Source organism: Rhinolophus hipposideros (genome assembly GCF_964194185.1).
Source record: "Rhinolophus hipposideros genome assembly, chromosome: 20".
NCBI classification, from domain to species: Eukaryota; Metazoa; Chordata; class Mammalia; order Chiroptera; family Rhinolophidae; genus Rhinolophus; species Rhinolophus hipposideros.
In genome coordinates, this window is record NC_138066.1 from 52,309,095 (window position 1) to 52,329,141 (window position 20,047).

The 20,047-nt window shown below is 51.9% G+C and overlaps 1 protein-coding gene across 5 annotated transcripts in view; it reads left to right on the plus strand.

The window, feature by feature from the left end:
- Positions 1 to 20,047, plus strand: part of RPTOR (regulatory associated protein of MTOR complex 1) — a 277,048-nt gene that overhangs the window by 184,423 nt on the left and 72,578 nt on the right. For all 5 annotated transcript variants that reach the window (XM_081029345.1, XM_081029341.1, XM_081029343.1 and 2 more), the window contains exons 8-10: positions 12,573 to 12,673; positions 13,134 to 13,278; positions 18,437 to 18,512. In XM_081029345.1, coding sequence (XP_080885471.1) covers positions 12,573 to 12,673; positions 13,134 to 13,278; positions 18,437 to 18,512 — 322 coding nt within the window. The remainder of the gene's footprint in view (positions 1 to 12,572; positions 12,674 to 13,133; positions 13,279 to 18,436; positions 18,513 to 20,047) is intronic.

The following is a 20,047-nucleotide window of genomic DNA, read 5'->3' on the forward strand; positions in this document are numbered from 1 at the left end:
ATTCTCTAAGATCTTCTATGTACATAATTATGTCATCTGCAAATAAATACAGGTTTATTTCTTCCTTTCCAATCTTTATGTCTTGAGTCCCTTTCTCTTGTTTCATTGCACTAGCTAATGCCTTCAGTATAATGTTAAAGACAAGTGTAGAAAGGGGACATCTAAGCTCTGATGTTAAGGATCACAGTTAAGGATCAATTAGGGGGAAACATTTTATCCTATATCATCAGGTATCGTGAGCTGGGAATTTTTCGTAGATATCCTTTATCAGGTTGAGGACGCTCTCTTCTATACTTAGTTTACTGAGAGTTAAACGGGTGTTGAAATTTGTCAAGTGCTTTTTATGCATCTATTCAGATGATTGTTTATTCTCCTGTATTCTATTAATAACATTACATTATTGAGATTCGAATGTTAATTTGAACAAGCCTTGCGTTCCTGTGATAAACCCCATTGGTCATCACCCTTTGACATGTGGCTGGAGTCGACTTACTCATACTTGGTTAAAGGTTTCTGCACCTGTATTCCAAGGGCTAATGATCTTCTCCACCAGCCCGTGGGACACCTTCTCCAGTAGTCTAAGTCTCGGCCTTAGGTGGGGCTCTTCCATGTTCATTCCTCCTTTGGGTGTGCTCCCCGAGGCTGAGAGGGAGTGCCTGCTCTCTACAGCTACTATTCCTATCTTTCTCCGAGTTCTCTTTAATCCTATTAGCAGCTAATCTCCAATTTTTAGCTAAAATATTTTATATTAAATTGTCTCTGTTTACTGGCATAGTTTTTGTCTCCTGACTAGACCCTCACTAATACATGTTCCCTTGAAGGTTATACGCAGTTTTTCTTCTGACGTTTTGTAAGAATTTGTCTTGGATTTTGGCAGTTTTGTTTTGATGTGCGTATGTGGACGTTCTTTGTATTTGTCCTGCTTTTGACGATAGCATTTCCCAAACCTCAGTGCTATGGACTAAATTGTGTCCCCCCCAAATTCATATGCTGAAGCCCTAACTCCCACTGTGATAGTATTTGGAGTATAGTCTTGGGTTGGATGAGGTCCTGAGGGTGGGGCCCCAGGATGAGGTCAGTGTCTTTATAAGAAGAGGCCATGACCAGAGCTCTCTCTCCCCGCCCACCATTTGAGGACACAAGCAAGCAGGCAGCAGTCTACAGGCGGGGAAGGGAGCCTTCACCAGAACCTGACCATGCTGGCATCTAATCTTGGACATCTAGGGTCCAGAGCTTTAAGAAAGTAAATTTCAGTGGGTTAGGCCACCCAGGCTATGATGTAATGTTGTGGCAGCCTGAGCGTACCAAGAGATTGTGCCTTCATATCGCTCTCAGTTGTAGAAAATTCTCAGCCATTATATCTTTGAATATTGCTTCTGTTCCATTCCCTCTGTTCTCCCCTTTTGGGACTCTAATATGTGTGTTTTAGATCTTACACAATTCCCACTCTATTTCTTATGTACTTTTTCTTGTGTTCCAACCTTTTGTCTCTTTACACTTGAGTGCTTTTTTCTGACCCATCTACTGGTTTCTTAATATAATGTGTTTTGAAGTTCTTGAAGTTCTAGTATTTCCAGAGGTTATTTTATAGTTTCCAATTCTCTGCCAAAGTTTTCCACTGTATTCCTTAATTCTTTGAACATGTAAGGAAAAATTATTGTAAACTCTGTTATTGCCGTTATCTGAGCCCTCTTTTCATCCCTTTCTTTGCCCAGTTGTTTGTCTTGGTTTCCAACGTATATTTAGGTTGCTAGTAAGTGCCTGGTTATTTTTTATTGAATGCTGCAAATTGAAAATTGTACAGAGATTTGGGGTAATTTGAGGCTGTGAGGTCTGAGTTATTTCTAGCTCATCCTTTGAGTCCCAGCTCAAAGCCTGAGGAGTTTTATCAGCGCTCCGTCTCCTTAGCAGCTCTGCAGCTCATTTTGTTCTCCAGCCCCTGAGTCTGCCAAGCTCAGCCCAGTTTTTCTGCCTCTCAATCCTGCTTTTGAAACCGTCAGCTGTCTCCTAGAGAAAGGTTGTTCCCGTGCTGGTTCAAATTGGGCTTCCCATCTCAGCTCTTGGTCCCATCTTTCCTCATGGCCTTGCTAGCCTCCCACTGCCTTCAGAAAGGTTTCTGCACACACACAGCCTTTCTAGTTGTTCCTGTAGGAGGATGGTCTGAGTCACCTAATCTGCCATTGCCAGGAAGGGAACCCAGGACGTCATCTAACTCTAAGAGATTAGCTGAACCACACGCCCCAAGGTTAGATGTTACTCAGGGCCCAGCAGACTCCTCTCTAGATGGAGTCACAGCTGAGTGTCTGAGTCAGCGTTGAGAATTACACCTCAGTGTCCACCAGATTTCCACATTTAAACAGATGTGATTCCATTTCCAACCAGGCTTTCTTACTGCAGACTTTCTGATCTTCCTCTGACTACTCAGATGCAATGTAACATTAAAGAGTGTTGACTTGGGCACAATTTCAAGTGAAGAGAAATATTGAGAAAGAATATTATAGATATGTGGCTTGATTTGATTCAGGAGAATGTCAGTATACGAAAAAATATTTTCAAAAACTGTGCTGTTGGGAATTCTGGTCAAGACGGCAGAGTAGGTAAACACTGTGTTCATCTCCTCTCACGACCACAATAAAATTACAACTGAACTACAGAACCACCATCACTGGAATCACATGAAGTCTAGCTGAACAGAATTCCTATAACTAAGGATGAACAGAAGAAATCACATCCAGATTGGTTAGGCAACAGAGACGGGGAACAGGCTGGTCCCACACCAATGTGCAGTGCTTAAAAATGAAGGGATATCTCAGCTGCAAAGGTCCCCCCTGAGGAGTGAGGGATCCCAGCCCCACACCAGGCTTTCCAGCCCAGGGTTCCAGTGCCAGAAGAATTCCCCATAATTTCTGGCTGCAAAAACCAAGGAGATTGTGGCTGAGTGAGATGGAGGGCTGCTGAAATCCCAGGCGCTCCTCTTAAAGGGCCCACACAAAGACTTACTGCTCTCAGCTCCTACACTGGGCCAGCAGCAGCTCCAAAACCTCCAGGGACATACAGGGAGGAACTGAGTTGCCTGGCTGCAGGGCAAGGGCTGGAGGGGCAGCTTCCTCCCAGACAGAAGTGCTGGCAGAAGCCATTGTTCCTTGTTGAGCCCTCCCCACACCCAGAGTGCAGGCACAGGTGGGCGCCATATCCGAGTCTCCGTCAACCTAGCTAACATAACTCTGTTCTTCCTGCCCTGGTGATTCCCTGAGACCCCGCTCCAACCAACTTGTGAGCACACCCAAACCAGTTACAATAGCTTTTCCATAAAAGTGGTTTGTCTTGGCTCATGCTGCAGACTTGACTAAAATCCCTCAAACGTTCACAAACCCCAACCAAGCAGCTTCTGGCTGAGCAGCACCATGCCCAGCACTAGCGGCAGTCAGCCTCGATTTTTAGCTTAGCCTCCCCCAGGCACCTCCAAGCCCAGCACACCTGGCCACCATCTGCATATCACTTTGTAGCTCACACCAAATGGGCAGGACACAGGCAGCAGCGGACCTTGCTGCACCAGAGCCCCTCCCAAGAGGCTCCAAAACCAACACACCTGGTGGCCAGCTTCAGACCACACCAGAGCACCACCCAACCACCTACACAAAAAGACACATGAAAAGGGCAGACTGAGAAGGCACCAGAGCCCTGCTAAGGCAAACCCTGCTCCATAGGGTCAGCCCCTGCACAACAGCTCCTCCACTGTAGTCACAGCCAGTCCTCACAACCAATCTGCCAGAGGCTTAATCCTTCCCATTAATGTGCAAACAGCATCCAAAACTCAACTACAACAAGAGGGCACATACAACCCACACAAGGGACACACCTGAAGCGCTGGGCTCAGGTGACCAGGAAGACTGTGCCACTGGGACCCACAGGACACCTACTACATAAGGCCAGTCTACTAAGACTGGGAGGCATAGCAGCCCTACATAGAAACAAACAGGGAGGCAGCCAAAGTGGGGAAGTAAAGAAACATGTCCCAAATAAAAGAACAGAACAAAGCTCTAGAAAAATGAACCAAAATGGAGACAAGCAACCTACCAGATGCAGAGTCCAAAATACTGGTTATAAGAATGCTCAGTGGTCTCAGTGAGAACTTCAACAAAGAGACAGGAAGCATTCAAAAATGGAGATAGAAAGCATAAAAAAGAATCAGTGAGAAATGAAAAACATAATAACTGAAATGAAGAATACATTAGAGAGAATCAACAGAAGATTAGATGAAGCAGACGATCGAATCAGGGATTTGGAAGATAAGGATTTGGTAAAACACCCAATCAGAGCAGCAAAACAAACAAATAATTTTTAAAAAATGAGGATAGTTTAAGAGACCTCTGGGACAACATCAAGTGTAATAACATTTGCATCATAGGGGTACTGGAAGGAGAAGAGAGAGAGCAAGGAATTGAGAACCTGTTTGAAGAAATGATGACTGAAAATTTCCCTAACCTGGAGAAGGAAATAGACGTAGAAGCCCAGGAAGTGCAGAGAGTTCCAAACAAGATCAACCCAAAAAAGCCAGCACCATGACACATCATAATTAAAATGCCAAAGGTTAAAGTCAAAGAGAGACTCTTAAAGGCAGCAAGAGAAGAGCAGTTAGTTACCTACAACGGAGCTCCCATAAGGCTGTCAGCTGATTTCTCGACAGAAACTTTGCAGGCCAGAGGGGATTGGCACGAAATGATCAAAGTGATGAAAAGCAAGAATGAAGATTACTCTACCCATCAAGGCTATCATTTAGAATCAACGGACAGATAAAGAGCTTCCCAGACAAGAAAAAGCTAAAGGAGTTAACCACCACCAAGCCAGTATTACAGGAAATGTTAAAGGTACTTCTTTGAGAAGAAGTAAAGATCAAAATTATGAATAATAAAATGGCCATAACTTCATATCTATCAAAAATTACTATAAATGTAAATGGATTAAATGCTCTAATCAAAAAACATAGTGTGGCTGAATAGATAAGTAAACAAGACCTTCATGTATGCCGCCTCCAAGAGACTTACTTCAGATTGAAAGTAAAGAGATGGAAAAAGATATTTCGTGCAAATGGAAACAAACAAACAAAAAGCTAGGGTAGCAATACTTATACCAGACAAAATAGACTTTAAAACAAAGTCTATAACAAAAGGCAAAGAAGGACCTAATCCCACTTCTGGGTATTTATCTGAAGAAACCCAAAACACTACTTTGAGGGGACATGTGCACCCATATGTTCATTGCAGCATTGTTCACAATGGCCCAGATTGGAGGCAGCCGGGTGTCCATCGAAGAATGAATGGATAAAGAGGAGGTGGTACATAATATACAATGGAATGTTACTCAGCCATAAAAAAGAATGAAATCTTGCCATCTGCAACAACATGGATGGACCTAGGGGGTATTGTGCTAGTGGAGTAAGTCAGACAGAGAAAGACAAACGTCATATGATTTCACTTATAAGTGGAATCTAGAGAAGAGGATAAATGAACAATCAACACAGAAACAAGCTCATAGATATAGAGAACATTTTGATGGTTACCGGTTAAACATTTTCTTTACTGAATTGGGAGGGTGAATGAAGTGGGAAAGGGGCATAATTGGTGCAGATTGGTAGTTACAAAATAGCCACAGGGATAGAGAGTACAGCAGAAGGAACAGAGTCAATGATACGGTAATAACTATGTGTGGTGTCAGATGGGGACTGGATTTATCAGGGTGATCACTTCGTAAGTTATGTAAATGTGTAATCACTGTGCTGTACACCTGAAACTAATATTGTATGTCAACTGTAAGTGAAAAATTTTTTTAAATGTTTTTAATGTACTGTCTAGTGCAGTAGTTCCCAACCTTCATTTCTAGTATTCTTTCCCCACTCAGTTGTGGTTTTGTAATGATTGAGATTGTATGTATGTGTGTGTGTGTGTGTGTGTGTGTGTGTGTGTGTGTGTGTATCTGTTTTCAGTATCGCATTCACCGATTGAGACAATGTATGTGCATACGATATACAGGTACACATTCGCAGCTTCTTTCCAGTGACTTTGGGAGCTCTCCTCCCTTTCTCCAGCCCCTGCGGGTGGGGAACCACTGATCTTGTGTGTATGGTTTTTGTCTTACCAGATATCTAACCATTAGGTACTGACTGGGATATTTAAAAGAATGATTTTAGAAGAAATTGCTAGGTTCACCTCCCTGTTTTCTTAGTCATGGAGCATTTCTAAAGAGTTATTTGCATTAAGTACATGAACTGGCCTAAGGTTCCCTGCACCACCATTTTCAGTCATTTAACGTAGCCCATGTAAAGGTATGTTTTGCTTTATTTGAATTGAATGTGAGATGACAGAATTTTACAAAATAATGTATTTTAAAATACCTTCCCTTTACAAGAAAACTTGCTGTAGCCTCCCATTTATTTATTTTTTAAACTTTTATTTTTATTTGTTATGCAAATAGTATGTTTTCAGCATAGGAGAGATATTAAATACAGATAAGGAAAAAGAATTAAAATCATCCATAATCTCCACCATGCCAAGATAATCACGGTTAATACTCCACTGCATACTCTTCCAGACTTTTTCCTCAATGTATTTATAGGCTTTTTTTAAAACAGAAATGCAGAATCCCTTTACATAGTGTCATTTCAGCGCATTTAAAATTACCCTATTTTGCGCATTGAGATATCCGGAGGGATAATCACCAAAACGTTACTAGCGGTGCTTAGATGATGCAATTTGGGATGATTTGTCTTCTTACCACTGGGGTATTTTTAGTGAGTTTGTGTCATTTTCTTGGAAATCGTAGTCTTGCACTTCCCAATTTATTTGCTCAGAGCTTATTATGCTCTTGCGTTGGGGGCTCCTAGACACCCTCATCAGATATGCACGGGGCGTCTGTCATAATTAGCCATTTGGTACTGAGCACCGGGTTAGCCAATGAAGGGCATCCTCGGTGCTTTCAGAGAGCTCCAAGCTGAGTTGAAGACAGCCATTCACAGCTAAGATACCTGCAGAATTCTGTGTGAACCTCAGAACAGTCACCTCAAAGCCTGGCGGGTCCCGCGGCAGGGATGGGAGGAGCCCCCCCGGGACTGTCCTCTGAGCCAGGAAGGCAGGAGGGTTGTCTGCCCAGGTCTGAGGGCAGTCTGGCTATTTGAGAATGACAAGTTCAGTGCAGCAGGAAAGGGCACATTTGGTCCAAGAGGAAACTGGGCAGAAATAGAATGTAACATGAAGAAAGTAAATAAGTACAAATTACGGAGTCCCCGACATGCCCCTGTGCCCATTTGTGGTTTGGGGTGCAGACACTAAGGGAAGAGGACTCAGGCGTATTGGGGAGCAGCATGGGAGGGAGGCAGGAAGGAAGCCGGCCCCGCGGCCAGGCCAGCGAGGCCTCCGCCCGCCCAGCCTGAGCTGTACGGCGCAGGACGTCCTGCAGAAGCGCCCACATACTGGGACAGCGCCAGGCCTGTCCCTTAGCCTCGTGGAGTCTCCTGCCACCTACCCACATGCTGAGCAGGGGTCCTGGCGGGGCACGTCAGCCGCATCCCACAGGAGGAGCAGTCTTTAAATAGGGACGTAACAGGAATGAGCTGTCTGGGCGTGGGGATCGTGCTGTGTGCTGAGCCGTGAGCTGGAAACTGCAAGGAATCGATTGTGTCGAGGAAAGTGAGTCACTGCCCCTCAGGAACTTATCTAGTGACACAGACAGTTCACATGCGTGAGCGATGGTACTAAACCCAAGCAGGAGAGCGGTGAGTGAGGAGGGCAGCGCCAGCGTCAGTCAAAGGAAGATGCAGGCTGCGTCCAGTCCCAGGTGAGAGGAGCCCAAGCAAGGCTGTCATCGTCACGATCGTTTGGAGATGGTGAGGGTGGAGCGATGGTGGTGAAGACTGAGCCAGAGGGCCTCAGGCGGGTGGGAAGGCTGTCCAGGCGCGACCAACGAGTTCCATGCCTGCCACAAAGTGCAAGGTGAGGGGCCTGCCTGGGGGAGCAGGGGAGGGACTGGGGACGAGCTTCCGGGTTTCTGGGCCGTGACTGACAGTTTAAGGCCATGGGAACCCTGTATGGGACTCGGGGACTCAGGACTCCGTTAGCGGTGGTTTTGCCCTTGTTCCTCTGAGGCCTCCCCTGCCCGTCTGGGGACACGTGGGCAGCTGGCAAGCAGGTGCGCTCCCCACCCTCCCTCTCCAGCCGCGGGACTCTGCCCACCTGTGTTTGGAGGGAGATTCTGCTAAAGGAGCAGTAGCCAGAAAGCCATCGAAAACCCTGCAGTCTAAACAGAGAAGCCCGCAGACCCCTGGACAGACCCGCTAAGGGCCGGATGACAGTGTCACTGTGTGCCATCACCGTGACAGTGTCACTGCGGCAGAAATGCCTGTTGGGGGCCATGGAGGGTACCGCAGGAGTGGGGAGCAAAGGCAGGTGGTGTTGCAAGAAGCCTGGAATGGACCGGAGAGCAGGCGAGGGAGCCATCTGCAGTTTTGAGCTTCGATGAAACTGAATCCTCAGGGATACGTGACGCCTGGGAGGAGATGATGGCCATGGTGGTGAGCTGTGCAGACGGATAAGCAAAGGGTGAGGGACGGCACCTCCAGTTGCCTCCTCATTGTGTAAGGCCCGGAAGCAGAGAGGCCGTTGCTGGGCGCCCACGTGAGCGCTGGTGGTGCCCAACGCTGGGCGCCCACGTGAGCGCTGGTGGTGCCCAACGCTGGGCGCCCATGTGAGCGCTGGTGGTGCCCAGCGCTGGGCGCCCATGTAAGTGCTGGTGGTACCCAACGCTGGGCGCCCTCGTGAGCGCTGGTGGTGCCCAGTGCTGGGCGCCCTCGTGAGCGCTGGTGGTGCCCAGTGCTGGGCGCCCTCGTGAGCGCTGGTGGTGCCCAGTGCTGGGCGCCCACGTGAGTGCTGGTGGTGCCCAGTGCCGGGCGCCCACGTGAGCGCTGGTGGTGCCCAGTGCCGGGCGCCCATGTGAGCGCTGGTGGTGCCCAGTGCTGGGCGCCCTCGTGAGTGCTGGTGGTACCCAGTGCTGGGTGCCCATGTGAGTGCTGGTGGTGCCCAGTGCTGGGCGCCCACGTGAGTGCTGGTGGTGCCCACTGCTTGGCTTGGTTTCCTCGTCCAGGGGCCTCCAGAGAGGCTGGGTTCTGACATGCTTTAGGATCTGATACAGAAAGGAAAACAGAAACACACTGTTCCTGAAGGGGCTTAATTCTAAATGACAGAAAAAGGTGGAAAGTTTGTCCTCCCGAGAAAGGGTGGTGTCCCCAAGTGGAGATGACGTGTCTCGGACTGGTGGGGCACCGGTCACTTTAAAGGATTCCCAGACCATCTGCAATCATTTGGGCAGGTGGCAGTGTCGGTGACTCACAGTGGGCTCCGTGGAAGAGGCCAGTGGAACTTTCAGGAGGTCGTGGTGGAGTCTAGTTCGCATTCATCTGCCAGTGATTGACACAGATAAGAATTTCAAAAACACTCCTAAGTACACGTTGACCCTAAGGTGACAAGGGCCGAATTCCGCTCCTCTTGGTGGCGTGGCCACCCATGGCTGGCCGGCAGCTCCTTCACCTCGGGGTCAGACCCCAGGAACCAGCCCAGGCTGCATCGCCTTCACCTGGTTGAAGGTGGCCTGGCTCACGTCTGTGCCCTGCTTAGTCCACGCTTGAAACACTGTGGCCGGCCATCTGTCTTCCTGGGCAGTGCCATCCTGTGACCTCCAGCTGCCCGCTGTACCTCCCCCTGCCCTGATGGTGAGTCCCACCCAGGGCTCAGCGCAGGGAGGCCAGGGAGTCGGGGTTCGGTTTGTTCCCTCTTGCTCAGTGGGGTCCGCGTATCACAGCCTGTGTGCACACAGACGCGTCCCAGAAGCACGCCCCAAGTTTGCCTCTTGGCCACCCCTCCGGGCACGTATGCTGTGTGGTTATGAGCTGCAGTGCCTGCCTTGCTTCTCAGTGGTACAAACAAGCTTGTTCCCATGCTGTTCATATCCTCAGAAACAGCAGTCGAGCAGCTTGTGGTTGTTTCATTGTGGTTGTTCCCTAATCATTTTCTCTCTGGTTGGTGACACAGGTAGTGCCTGACTTCTCGCTGTTCCAGAAAACTGCATGTCTGTTTCCCGTTCTTCGTTTCCAGTTTAGGATTCACTCCTGGAAGTAGAATTACTGAGGAAGGACACACACGTTTTCTGACCTTCCTGTATCTGTCCTTTCCAAAGGCTCATGCTCCCAAAGCAGCTTCCTACATGAACAGACACACATTTACTTCTAATCGGCCTTGTTTTCACTCATGAGCTCATCGGGAGCATCGCTGAGCAGTGTCACTGGCACTCATGGGTGTTTCCGTCGTGTGTACGAACGTGTCATAGAGATGGGGACAAAGCAAGCACGCCTCCGTGGGGGGATACCCGTGCATGGCCGGCCGGCCCCCGTGTGCTCAGGGTGTTTCAGTCCGGGGAAGGCGCGCTGGTGCTCCTGGGCCGCCATCGCTGCACCCAGGACGACATACGGATTTAAGGCTGACACGGCCTGAACAGGTTTGTCCACAGATGTGGAGCAGGTTCTCGTCTGAGTGTGAGGACCTAGCTCTGCTCCGGAAGGTCTGGAATTCGCCCTCAGCTTCCAGGAGGTCACCCAAGTCGTGCCTGATAGGACTGGCTTGGTTTCCACGTCCGCTCGTCCTAGGATGGGCTCCCCCCTGGCAAGAGCAAGCACGTGCATTAGGGTGGGGGCTTTGAGACCGGTATCAGACCCGCTGGAGGCTGAGGTTGGGCAGTCACCAAGGCCCGGGGCTTCCCTGGTCGGCAGGGCTCTGTGCATGTTGCCCCACATATGCCGGGAGGGGACACAGAAGCCCCACTGTGGTACTTTCCCTAGACTCTGCCCCACATGCCCGTCTCACTCAGGGCCGAGCATGAGAACACTGGTCAGACGCCTTCCTGGGCTGTTTGCATTTGATCCAGAGATGTTTTCTCCTGGGGTACACCCACCCTCGCCGAGCTGCTGGGCCCAGCTCGGGTGCAGCTTGCTCGGGAGTGGGGCGCTCGGCTTTGCTCTGCCTGCTGTTCATAGAGCTGCAGCTCCTGCTGCAGGGTTGACGGCAGGGCTCCTGCCCCCAAGCCTGTGCCCTGCAGCCATAGGCCTCCTTTCCGAAGAGAGCAGGTGGAGAAAGGAGCGTCCTACAGAAGGGGGCTGTGATGTGCCGTTGTCCTGGCGCCAAGTGTTCAGCTGGAGACTTGACTTCCCTTAAAGGGTGGGAATCCCTAAAGGTGCCACCACAGAGCCAGTTAAAACTGCTTTTAAATAAGCGGTGCCGTGATCACTCACTTGACTGCGTTAGCAAACCTTCCGGTTTGGGTAAACTGAGGTTTCCCTGTGGAGGTGGAACTTTCTTGATTCTGGAAAGCGTTGATTCGAGACTTCTGACATTCTGTGAGCAATCATGCTTTTTTATTTCAAATATTTTACTGATTGCCCATCTCATCTTTTTCTTGTCGTCTCACAAAACCTACTTTTGTAAAGAAGGAGAATTTTCTGGTCCTGAAGGAGGAGGCATGTAGTGGCAGGAAGGAACCCGTATGCAGAGTCACGCTGGGAGGTGAGCTCTGCTCAGCTACGCCTGGTGCTGCCATCCGGCCTCTCTGCACATTATTCATGCGAAGAGGGTGCCGTCAAATGGGTTGCTGCACTGGCGATAATTAACCAGTTAACTCTTCTCAGTAGCGAATTACACTCTAGTCTCTGAACCGAGTTGCTGCGATCATTTTCCTTTGGGGAGAAAAAAGCGTTTTCTGTCACGTGTGACTCAACGTGCCACGTCAGGTGGTGTAGTGTGACGCGCTGCGCAGCCTCAGGCTCGCCCGCCCCACGGCCCTGCCCTTGGCTGCCGTGCTGTCGTCCTGGCGGGGCCCACTGTCACCGACCCCCTTGCCACCCTGCTCCCTTCCTGCCCGCTCTCTGCACTTGGGCATTGGCTGCACATCAGTCCTTCCTACCAGACTAAGCTCCACGAGAGCAGGGCCCTCACATGTAGTGACAGTGGTGACGTCCGGTGCTGAACAGTGCTTCGCCCCCTGTAGGAGCTCAGACATAGTGCTGAGCGGACGGGCGGTGAGTGGGCCTTAGGACGAGCACCCTCCTCGGCTTGGGGGTTGGACGTGCCCTTGTGCCGGAGGTGGGGCCGGGCCGTGCACTGTGCTGCAGACTCCTTGGTGGCAAAGGCCACGGGCTGCCTGTGGGACCTATTGCATGGCTCGTGTCTCAGACACGGGAGCCACAGGGACACTGTGTGCTGCCATCGGGCCTGCTCCGTACGTCTCGGGGCAGCCAGAGAAACGGCTTTTGTACAGGTGTGGAAGGGGAAGAAAGCGGCAGGTGGAGGTGGATTTCAGGTATGAAGATGGAAGTCTGAGTCTGGAAAACCACGGCGAGGCCATGGCGTTGTCCTAGGGTAGCCAAGCCTCTCCTGCCTCTGGTGGAAGCTCTGTGTTCCCCTGTCCTCTCCTTCCCACTGTCCCCTCCCTCCGTCTCCTGGCTCGGTAGTCACTGATGGACCCACTGTGTCTCCTAGGATCCCCGGCCGGCTGAATGACAGGAGGACCCCGTTGGGCGAGCTGAACTGGATCTTCACGGCCATCACCGACACCATCGCGTGGAACGTGCTCCCTCGGGGTGAGGCTGCAGCCCCGGCCTGGGCGGGGGGACATAAGAGGAGAGAGATGGAGCAGGGGTTCTCCCCAGTGAGGAGAGCGATGGGGGAACGAAAGGCAGAAGGGAAGGAGCCACAGGAGCTCTCCGTGAGAGTGAGCGGGGCCACGTGACAGGTGCCGTGTGAGCCCCACAGGAGTTTGCTGCTCTCCAGGCAGATTCAGGGCTCGTCTTCCATAATCACTGGCACTGTCCATGTTCCTTCAAGCCACAATCACTGCGGTAGACTTGTCGATTGGCTGGGTTTGGGAATTCATCCATATTTACGTATGTGAGTGTATACTTACGTACTGACAGTGGAAAATGTACCTGTTAGTCCCAACTTGCTTGTAAAAATTTTTGATGGAAGTAAATTTGTGTATTTGTCTTTAAATGCTGGACGTGAGTCACTGAAGATGCCTTTTTATCTTTTCTCTGTCCTCAGATCTCTTCCAGAAGCTCTTCAGACAGGACCTGTTGGTGGCTAGTCTGTTTCGAAATTTTCTTCTGGCAGAAAGGGTGATGAGGTCATGTAACTGCACCCCGGTCAGCAGCCCCCGCCTGCCCCCCACCTACATGCACGCGATGTGGTAAGTGGCACGCCGGCCTGCTGCAGACGGACAGCTCTGTTCCCTAAATAGCGTGGGTGCTCTCGTGCTGTGCTCGTACTGCTGAGGTTTGTGGCGTTAGGTGCCCCCAGACAGGGACACTGGCCACCAAACTCGGAGACCTGGGTGCTGCTAACAGGGAATGAGGTCCTGCGCACAGTTGTTGGCCAGCAGGCAGCTTCGGGGTGTTTCAGGACTGGAAGGGCCCCTCGCCCTGGAGCCCCCGTGATTCTGTCACTCGGGGGCAGGATGGTGCCTCCGAGGGACGGGTGCTGGGAAAAGAATCTGCCGGCTGGATTCATGAAGTGAGCCCACGAAGAAGTGAGCTCCAGAGAATTAACCTGTGGGCTTGTGACCAGTCCATGTGCTTACTGCACGTACGCACACATGCTTGCTTGCACACACATGTGCATGCACGTATGTGTGCACACATGCACACATGTATGCACGCACGTATGCCTGCACACGTCCCTGCACAGATACACACGAGTGTGGTCTTCATAGATGTCGATTACACCTTTCCCCCAAAACTGGGGAACTGCCGTTAACACTAATTAGTAGTCGGACGATAACCACAGCGTCAGTTGTCTTGAATCTCGACAGTACATCTGAAGGCTCGCAGTTTCCTCCTGTTTCCTTGCTTTTTAGTGCAAAGTCTAAGGAAGTGCTGAAAGGGGTGGTAAAAGGAGAACGAGTCTCACTTGTACCCATCCATGGGAGAAACCCCAGTACAAGTATTTAAGAAGAGCCATTCACTTAGGTTTAACCTGAAAACCATTTTACGGTGTGTTTTTATGGTCAGCTTTATTTCAGCTGGTGATTTTTTTTTTAAAGACTTTTTTGGGGAAGAGGAACAGGACTTTATTGGGGAACAGTGTGTACTTCCAGGACTTTTTCCCAAGTCAAGTTGTCCTTTCAGTCTTAGTTGTGGAGGGTGCCATTCATCTTCAAGTTGTTGTCCTTTCAGTCTTAGTTGTGGAGGGCGCAGCTCAGCTCCAGGTCCAGTTACCGTTGCTAGTTGCAAGGGACGCTGCCCACCCTCCTTTGTGGGAGTCGAGGAATTGAACCAGCAACCTTGTGGTTGAGAGCCCACTGGCCCATGTGGGAATCAAACCGGCAGCCTTCGGAGTTAGGAGCACAGAACTCCAACCACCTGAGCCACTGGGCCGGCCCCAGCTGGTGATTTTTTTTTTTAAATATGTGTGCAACCCCTTTTCTCTGATCTTGGAAGCTCAGAGAACCAAGAGGATTTGTAAGCTAACTGCCTCTCATTCACTAAAGGACAATCGGGAACTCCCATTCTTATCTGTGCAATAAAGAAAGCTGCACTGTGCTGTCCAGAAAAGGTTAAAACACGCATCATACCTAAGCTTTTTAGGAGTTTACAGACTAATACAGAGAACGCTGATGTGGCGAAGCTCACAAGTAGGAAGCCAGGTCTCCGGAAGACACAGCCATGTAGCAACTTCAGTCATGTGTGAACGGAATGGCAGAGCACGGCAAATCCCATTTCCACAAATCCGTGAAGACTAGAATTGGATGAGAATTGTTTGAAAAGCCTTTGTAAGACTTGGAATGAATAATTAGAACGAGGACCCACGTTTCTGGAAGAGTAGATCTTCAGAAGAGCCTTATTCCCATGAGAAAAGTGGTGCCTGAAATCCTGTCTGTTCCTTCTGAACCAGACTTATAAAACATCTTTTATTTTAAAAAAGAAAAAAGGAAGATAGGCAGAAGAGCTGAGTTGGGGTCAGTGCCGCATCTGCCCATGGCCGGAAAACTAGGTACAACAGGAAACGGGCTGCCCCGTGTAAAGGGCCTTCTGGCCACTAGGGCTTCACCATGCCATGCAGGTCCCTGAGGAGGGGGCAATGTGGCGTCCACCTGGCCCGCCAGCAGCAAGTCCACGTCTTGGGACATGTTTCTCTAGGTGTAAAGTGGCCTCCGTGCAATGTGCTCAGCTGCAGAGAGGAAAGCTGATGGTGTGCTGTGCTGGGAACAGCCACGACCAGAGCTGAGCAGAGAGCAAAAAGGAGAGGCGGGGGGGGCAGCTACAAGGGCCAACATGGGAGAACAGGCCTGGGCACCAGCAGGTCGCTGTGTCAACGCCAGACTGGGCTCGTCACCATTGGAGTTACCAGGGGTTTTGGGCACAGCTTGTTCCCTTGATGAAACGCTTGAAATCGGTGCCCAGAGCGTTCCCCTGCCCATTAATGGACCAAAGCTTGTGGGTCCCCAGGGAGCGCTCCGCCAAGGTAGTCAGAGCTGCGCTGGGAACCAATAATTCACCCCGCAGTCATTATATCCCTTGGGTGGTGATGGAGAGGTTGAATTCCTGGCAGGAGAAGAAGGGAACAAAGCGTAACAAAAATTGAGGTTAAAGCACAGAGTAATACCCATTTACACTTGGCCTCGGGCGGGGTGCTAATGATGAACTGCTCAGGGCCTGTTCCTGTTTAATTTTTGATGCGAAGCCGTAAGGGAGCTGTTCCCTTTCACTTCCAATTTCAGCCGGTCCTGGAACCCTCGTGGTTCTCGGTGGTAATGACCTATACCTTCCGTGCCACCGAGGGCGCCATGCTCGCTGACTGATGGGTGCAGCTGGAGGCCGCGCTCCTGGAAGGCTGTCGTTCCGGCCCCTCCTCAGGCGGTCGCGGCAGCGTCTCAGGCCCATTTCCTGAAATGCGGGCCGTGATGATCCAAGCAGCGCAGCGCCCCACGGAACACTGCTGAGCCCGCAGCACACAGCACACGCCCCCAGCCCCCACGGCCGGTGCCGGAAGCAGGGCCTCGGGACCTGAAGGACTCGTTTCCCTGTCCCTCAGTGAGAACCCAAGTCCAGACGCCACACCCCCTGTGATTACTGCACCCTGGCAGACGCAGCGCATTCTGATGGATGCGTTCTCAGCAGGAGCAGGTCACTGTGCCGTGCAGGTGTGCAGTGTAGTGGGGCCCTGAGCTTCTCAAATCTGACCCTTTCCTTTTGTGTAAACCACCAGTGGCCCAGAGAGGGCGGCTGGCTTGCGAGCGCCCGCCCGCCATGCTCTCCACACGTCCCCTCAGGCATCCTGCACCTTCCCCTGCGCTGGTAGTCAGGTTTGACCACGTGGTGTCAGCGGGTCTCAGGTGTCCTCACTCGTTCCCTCTGCCCTCCTGTCCTCTGTCACTCAGACAGCTGCGCCCCTACAGTTTATGGCCCCGAGCAGCTCGTCTGCATCGGTCCCGGTGACCTCAGGGACACCCCTGCCCTGTGGCTTCCTGTCATGTGGCAGTCTCCCGAGCCTCTGTGCACAAACGAAAACACAGCCATCCTGGGCTGCTTTCCTGCATGAAAATGTGTGCAGCATGCAGTCCCCAGTGCGTGGACCTAGGTTGGGGCCAGCCCTGAGGACAGGCCTCATGGTGACAGTGGTCACACTCCTTGGGATGGTCACCCCTGGCTGATGCAGCTTCTCTGTTTGTGGAGGCTGAGGGAGATACAGCAGACGGTGCTGAGTACTCTCTCTGGGCAGCTGGCTCTCGGTGCTTTGTCTCGTGTCCCGTTGCAGGCTCAGGAACCTGCGGGCAGTTTCTAATGGGTTAGGATCCTTCGTCTTCGTGATTGTGATGAGATGGGACAGGGCACGTCAGCCTGCTGTACATGAGGGCGATCCCACAGGTGCCTGCCGGCCCCGCTCGGAGCTGGGTGTGCGGCCAGCTGCCACCACACCCACCCACCTCACACCTTCTCCTCCCAACTGTGCACACTTTTCTCCTTCTAACTCCTGAAGCTGAAACTTTCTATTTGATAAAACTCAAGGCATCTTTGTAGAGCTTAATTGCAATAATTGACTTTGCTTCTGTCTTAACAAAGAGTAAGTGCCTCCCTCATGGCTGCTAAACAACCAGTTTGCCTGCAGCGCAGGCATTTATTGAGCGTGTGGGAGCTGCTTATGCCTGTACTGTGGGCACATTTGATTAGCTTCTGATTGGCTCTTAATTAGATTGGTGGGGGAAGGGCACGCTTGAGCAGAGGGGGCCAGTCTGGGAGAAAACGAACCATTTCATGTATTTGAATAATGGAACGCCTTTTTGTTCATCTGAAATTCCTACTGTGTTCCCGGGTGTTTACATTTTTCTCCTTGTTTGATCCTTCATGAGGACATCTGAGAAGGTGCCCTCAGACACATAGTTCCATTAGTCCAAGTGAACAGAACGTGGGATCCTTGAGTCTGAGGAAATTGCCCTGGAGAAGCGTGTGCAGTACTGGAAACTAAGTTGTGCACTGACCGTGACTTGGTTTCCACGAGGGGCCCATTCACTAAAGAAAGGAAAGTAGGAATGGAAGCACCATGAGGTCCATGGAACCAGGCTGCCGTCACAGGCTGTGAAGTCAGGCAGCAACCAGCATCCCGTTTAGAACCGACCTTGAACGTGTGGCAGGGGTGCAGCTCTCTGAGTGTCCCTTGCCCTGCCAGCGACTCTGCCAAGGCCTTCCTGTCAGCTCAGGGTCTCACAGGGCTCTGGAAGGGAGACTCGAGCGTTAGCCCATCTCACACGTGTGATGAGCAGTGCCAGGCCCGGAGCCAGGCTGTCAGTCAGAGAGGCTGTGGCCCCGCTAAGCCAGCACCACCTGTCTCGTCCCCAAGTGGTTTGTGTTGGGCACAGGTGCAGACCACTGAGGGATTCTGGGCCCAACAGCGCTGGCAGTCTGGGGTGGTGGGGGGCTAGCGGGATGCCGTGGGTGGGACGAGGGGCATTCCAGGTCCCCCCTGGCCTCACGCCGGCCCATTCCTGATGAAGCGCCTTGGCCTGACCCTGGCCTCCTGTGGCACATTGGTGTGTGACGTAGCTGCTGTCTGGCCACTCCAGTGTCACAGCTGTTCCCTTGGCGTGGGCAAGCCACAGCGCTGGATATGCTCATGTTGGGTGGGACCCACACTAGAAGGTGGGACAAGTCCCTTATTTTCCCCAAACTTGTTTCTCACTTTAAAAAGAAACGATGTCACAGCAAAATGTTTTGAGCATGCTGCCAGCCACCTGTTCCTGCTCCCGTGCCCTCCGCCAGGGGCCTTGGGCACAGCGATGCCTACTGTGTCCGGGGCCCTCTCGTTGAAGCCAGTCAGTGACGCCCAGGGCCGTTCCTCTCTTCTCTCCCCAGGCAAGCCTGGGACCTCGCTGTGGACATCTGCCTCTCCCAGCTGCCCACGATCATCGAGGAAGGCACTGCATTTCGGGTGAGTCCCTCCGGGTGTCCTACGTGCGTTGCCTTGGGGGCTGCTTCTGTGGGCACCTGGGCTGCAAAGCGCCTGTCAGGTGAGGCGCCCAGGACACGGGGGTATCGGGCCTCGTGCACCCACTGTGCTTAGTCAGAAGTTCAAAAGTGTGTCAGCCAGAGGTTAAAGTTAGATTCCGAGGTGGTCAGCTCTCAGGAAGTGTCTTCTGTTAAAACCTTGCTACATAAATCTGCTTTCCCCGCGCCCCACATCCCGCCTTTAACCGTGGGTGACCCTGAGACGCTGCTCCCTGTGCGGTGCCTGGAAGCCTCTGAGGGCACAGTGCTCAGCCCCAGGGACTGTGTGGGCCCCGGGCCACATTTCCTAGGGGGTCTGCGGTCGTGGAGTCAGTGCCATTCTACTTGTGGCGCCTGAGAGAGTGACTCCACCGGGGTCTCCCAGCTGCTCTCCCAGGGCCCCCCGGGCTGCTGCCTGAACGGCCCCCTTTGGTTTTGTTCTCGGTTCATTTCCTGAGTGTTTGCTGTGTGTGGATGCCAGGTCTGATGCCTGGCCCCTTCCTCGGGAGTCCCGTGAGAAGAGAAGTCACAGTCCTCAAGTTAGAGCACCCCTAGCAACAGGCGGAGGTGGGAGGCCCGGGGGCTGGCACCCAGAGGGGTGCAGGGGGTGGGGGTGGGGCAGCCAGGCCGCCCTCCCGTGTGCCTGAGCTCTCCCACGGAGGCCAGGTTTGGAAAAGCTCATAGGACTTTGGCTTTTACACGTGTGCTCTGTGCGTGGTTTCATTCTGTACCGTTAGGAGATCAGAGCCGTATGCCCTCATGTGAAAGCATCCAAGTTCTCTGTTCTGGCCTTCTTCTCCTGTGCCATGCACCCTGCCCTGTCAGCGAGCTTAGAATTTCATCTCTCATCTGCGGGAAGCGTGTTCTGCGTTGGGGAATACTTTCACCACATTTGACCAGGGGACGGGGTAACTGAGGTGGACCTCATGCTAGCTTTTTAATGGTTTTCACATTTGGGAAGCATAAGATACGTATAGAAAATTCCCTATGTCGTAAGCACGCGGCCTGACGAGTACAAGCTGCATGGACACACTCCAGGGACCAGCACCCACATGGAGCAGCCCCTGGAGCCCGTCCCGGCCACCCTGGCACTGCGTTCCCCCAGGGCCGCCACTGCCCGCGGCCTTGTATTCAGAAGAGTGCAGCCTCCCATCCCACCACGTTCGCGCCGCTCCACATTATAGCTCCCTCTGCTGACAGCAGCGGCTCTCCTCAGCTCGCTGGTCATCCCAGGGCCAGCGGGCACTTGGCATGTCCAGGGTGCGGCCCCCACCAGCGGTGCTGGCCGGCTGCCGGCTGCTGTTGACGCCTGAGGCTAAAGAGGAAGCAGGACGGTTGGGCCTTTGTGTGAAATGTTCAGTTTGTTCATTATGGATTTTTGCCTTAATGTTTATCTGTTGACTGTTGCACCCAAGTTTTCTTCCCCTCCGTGGGTGAGTGTTTGGTGCCTTCTTAAGTTTTGTGCCTGAGGCCAGTGCC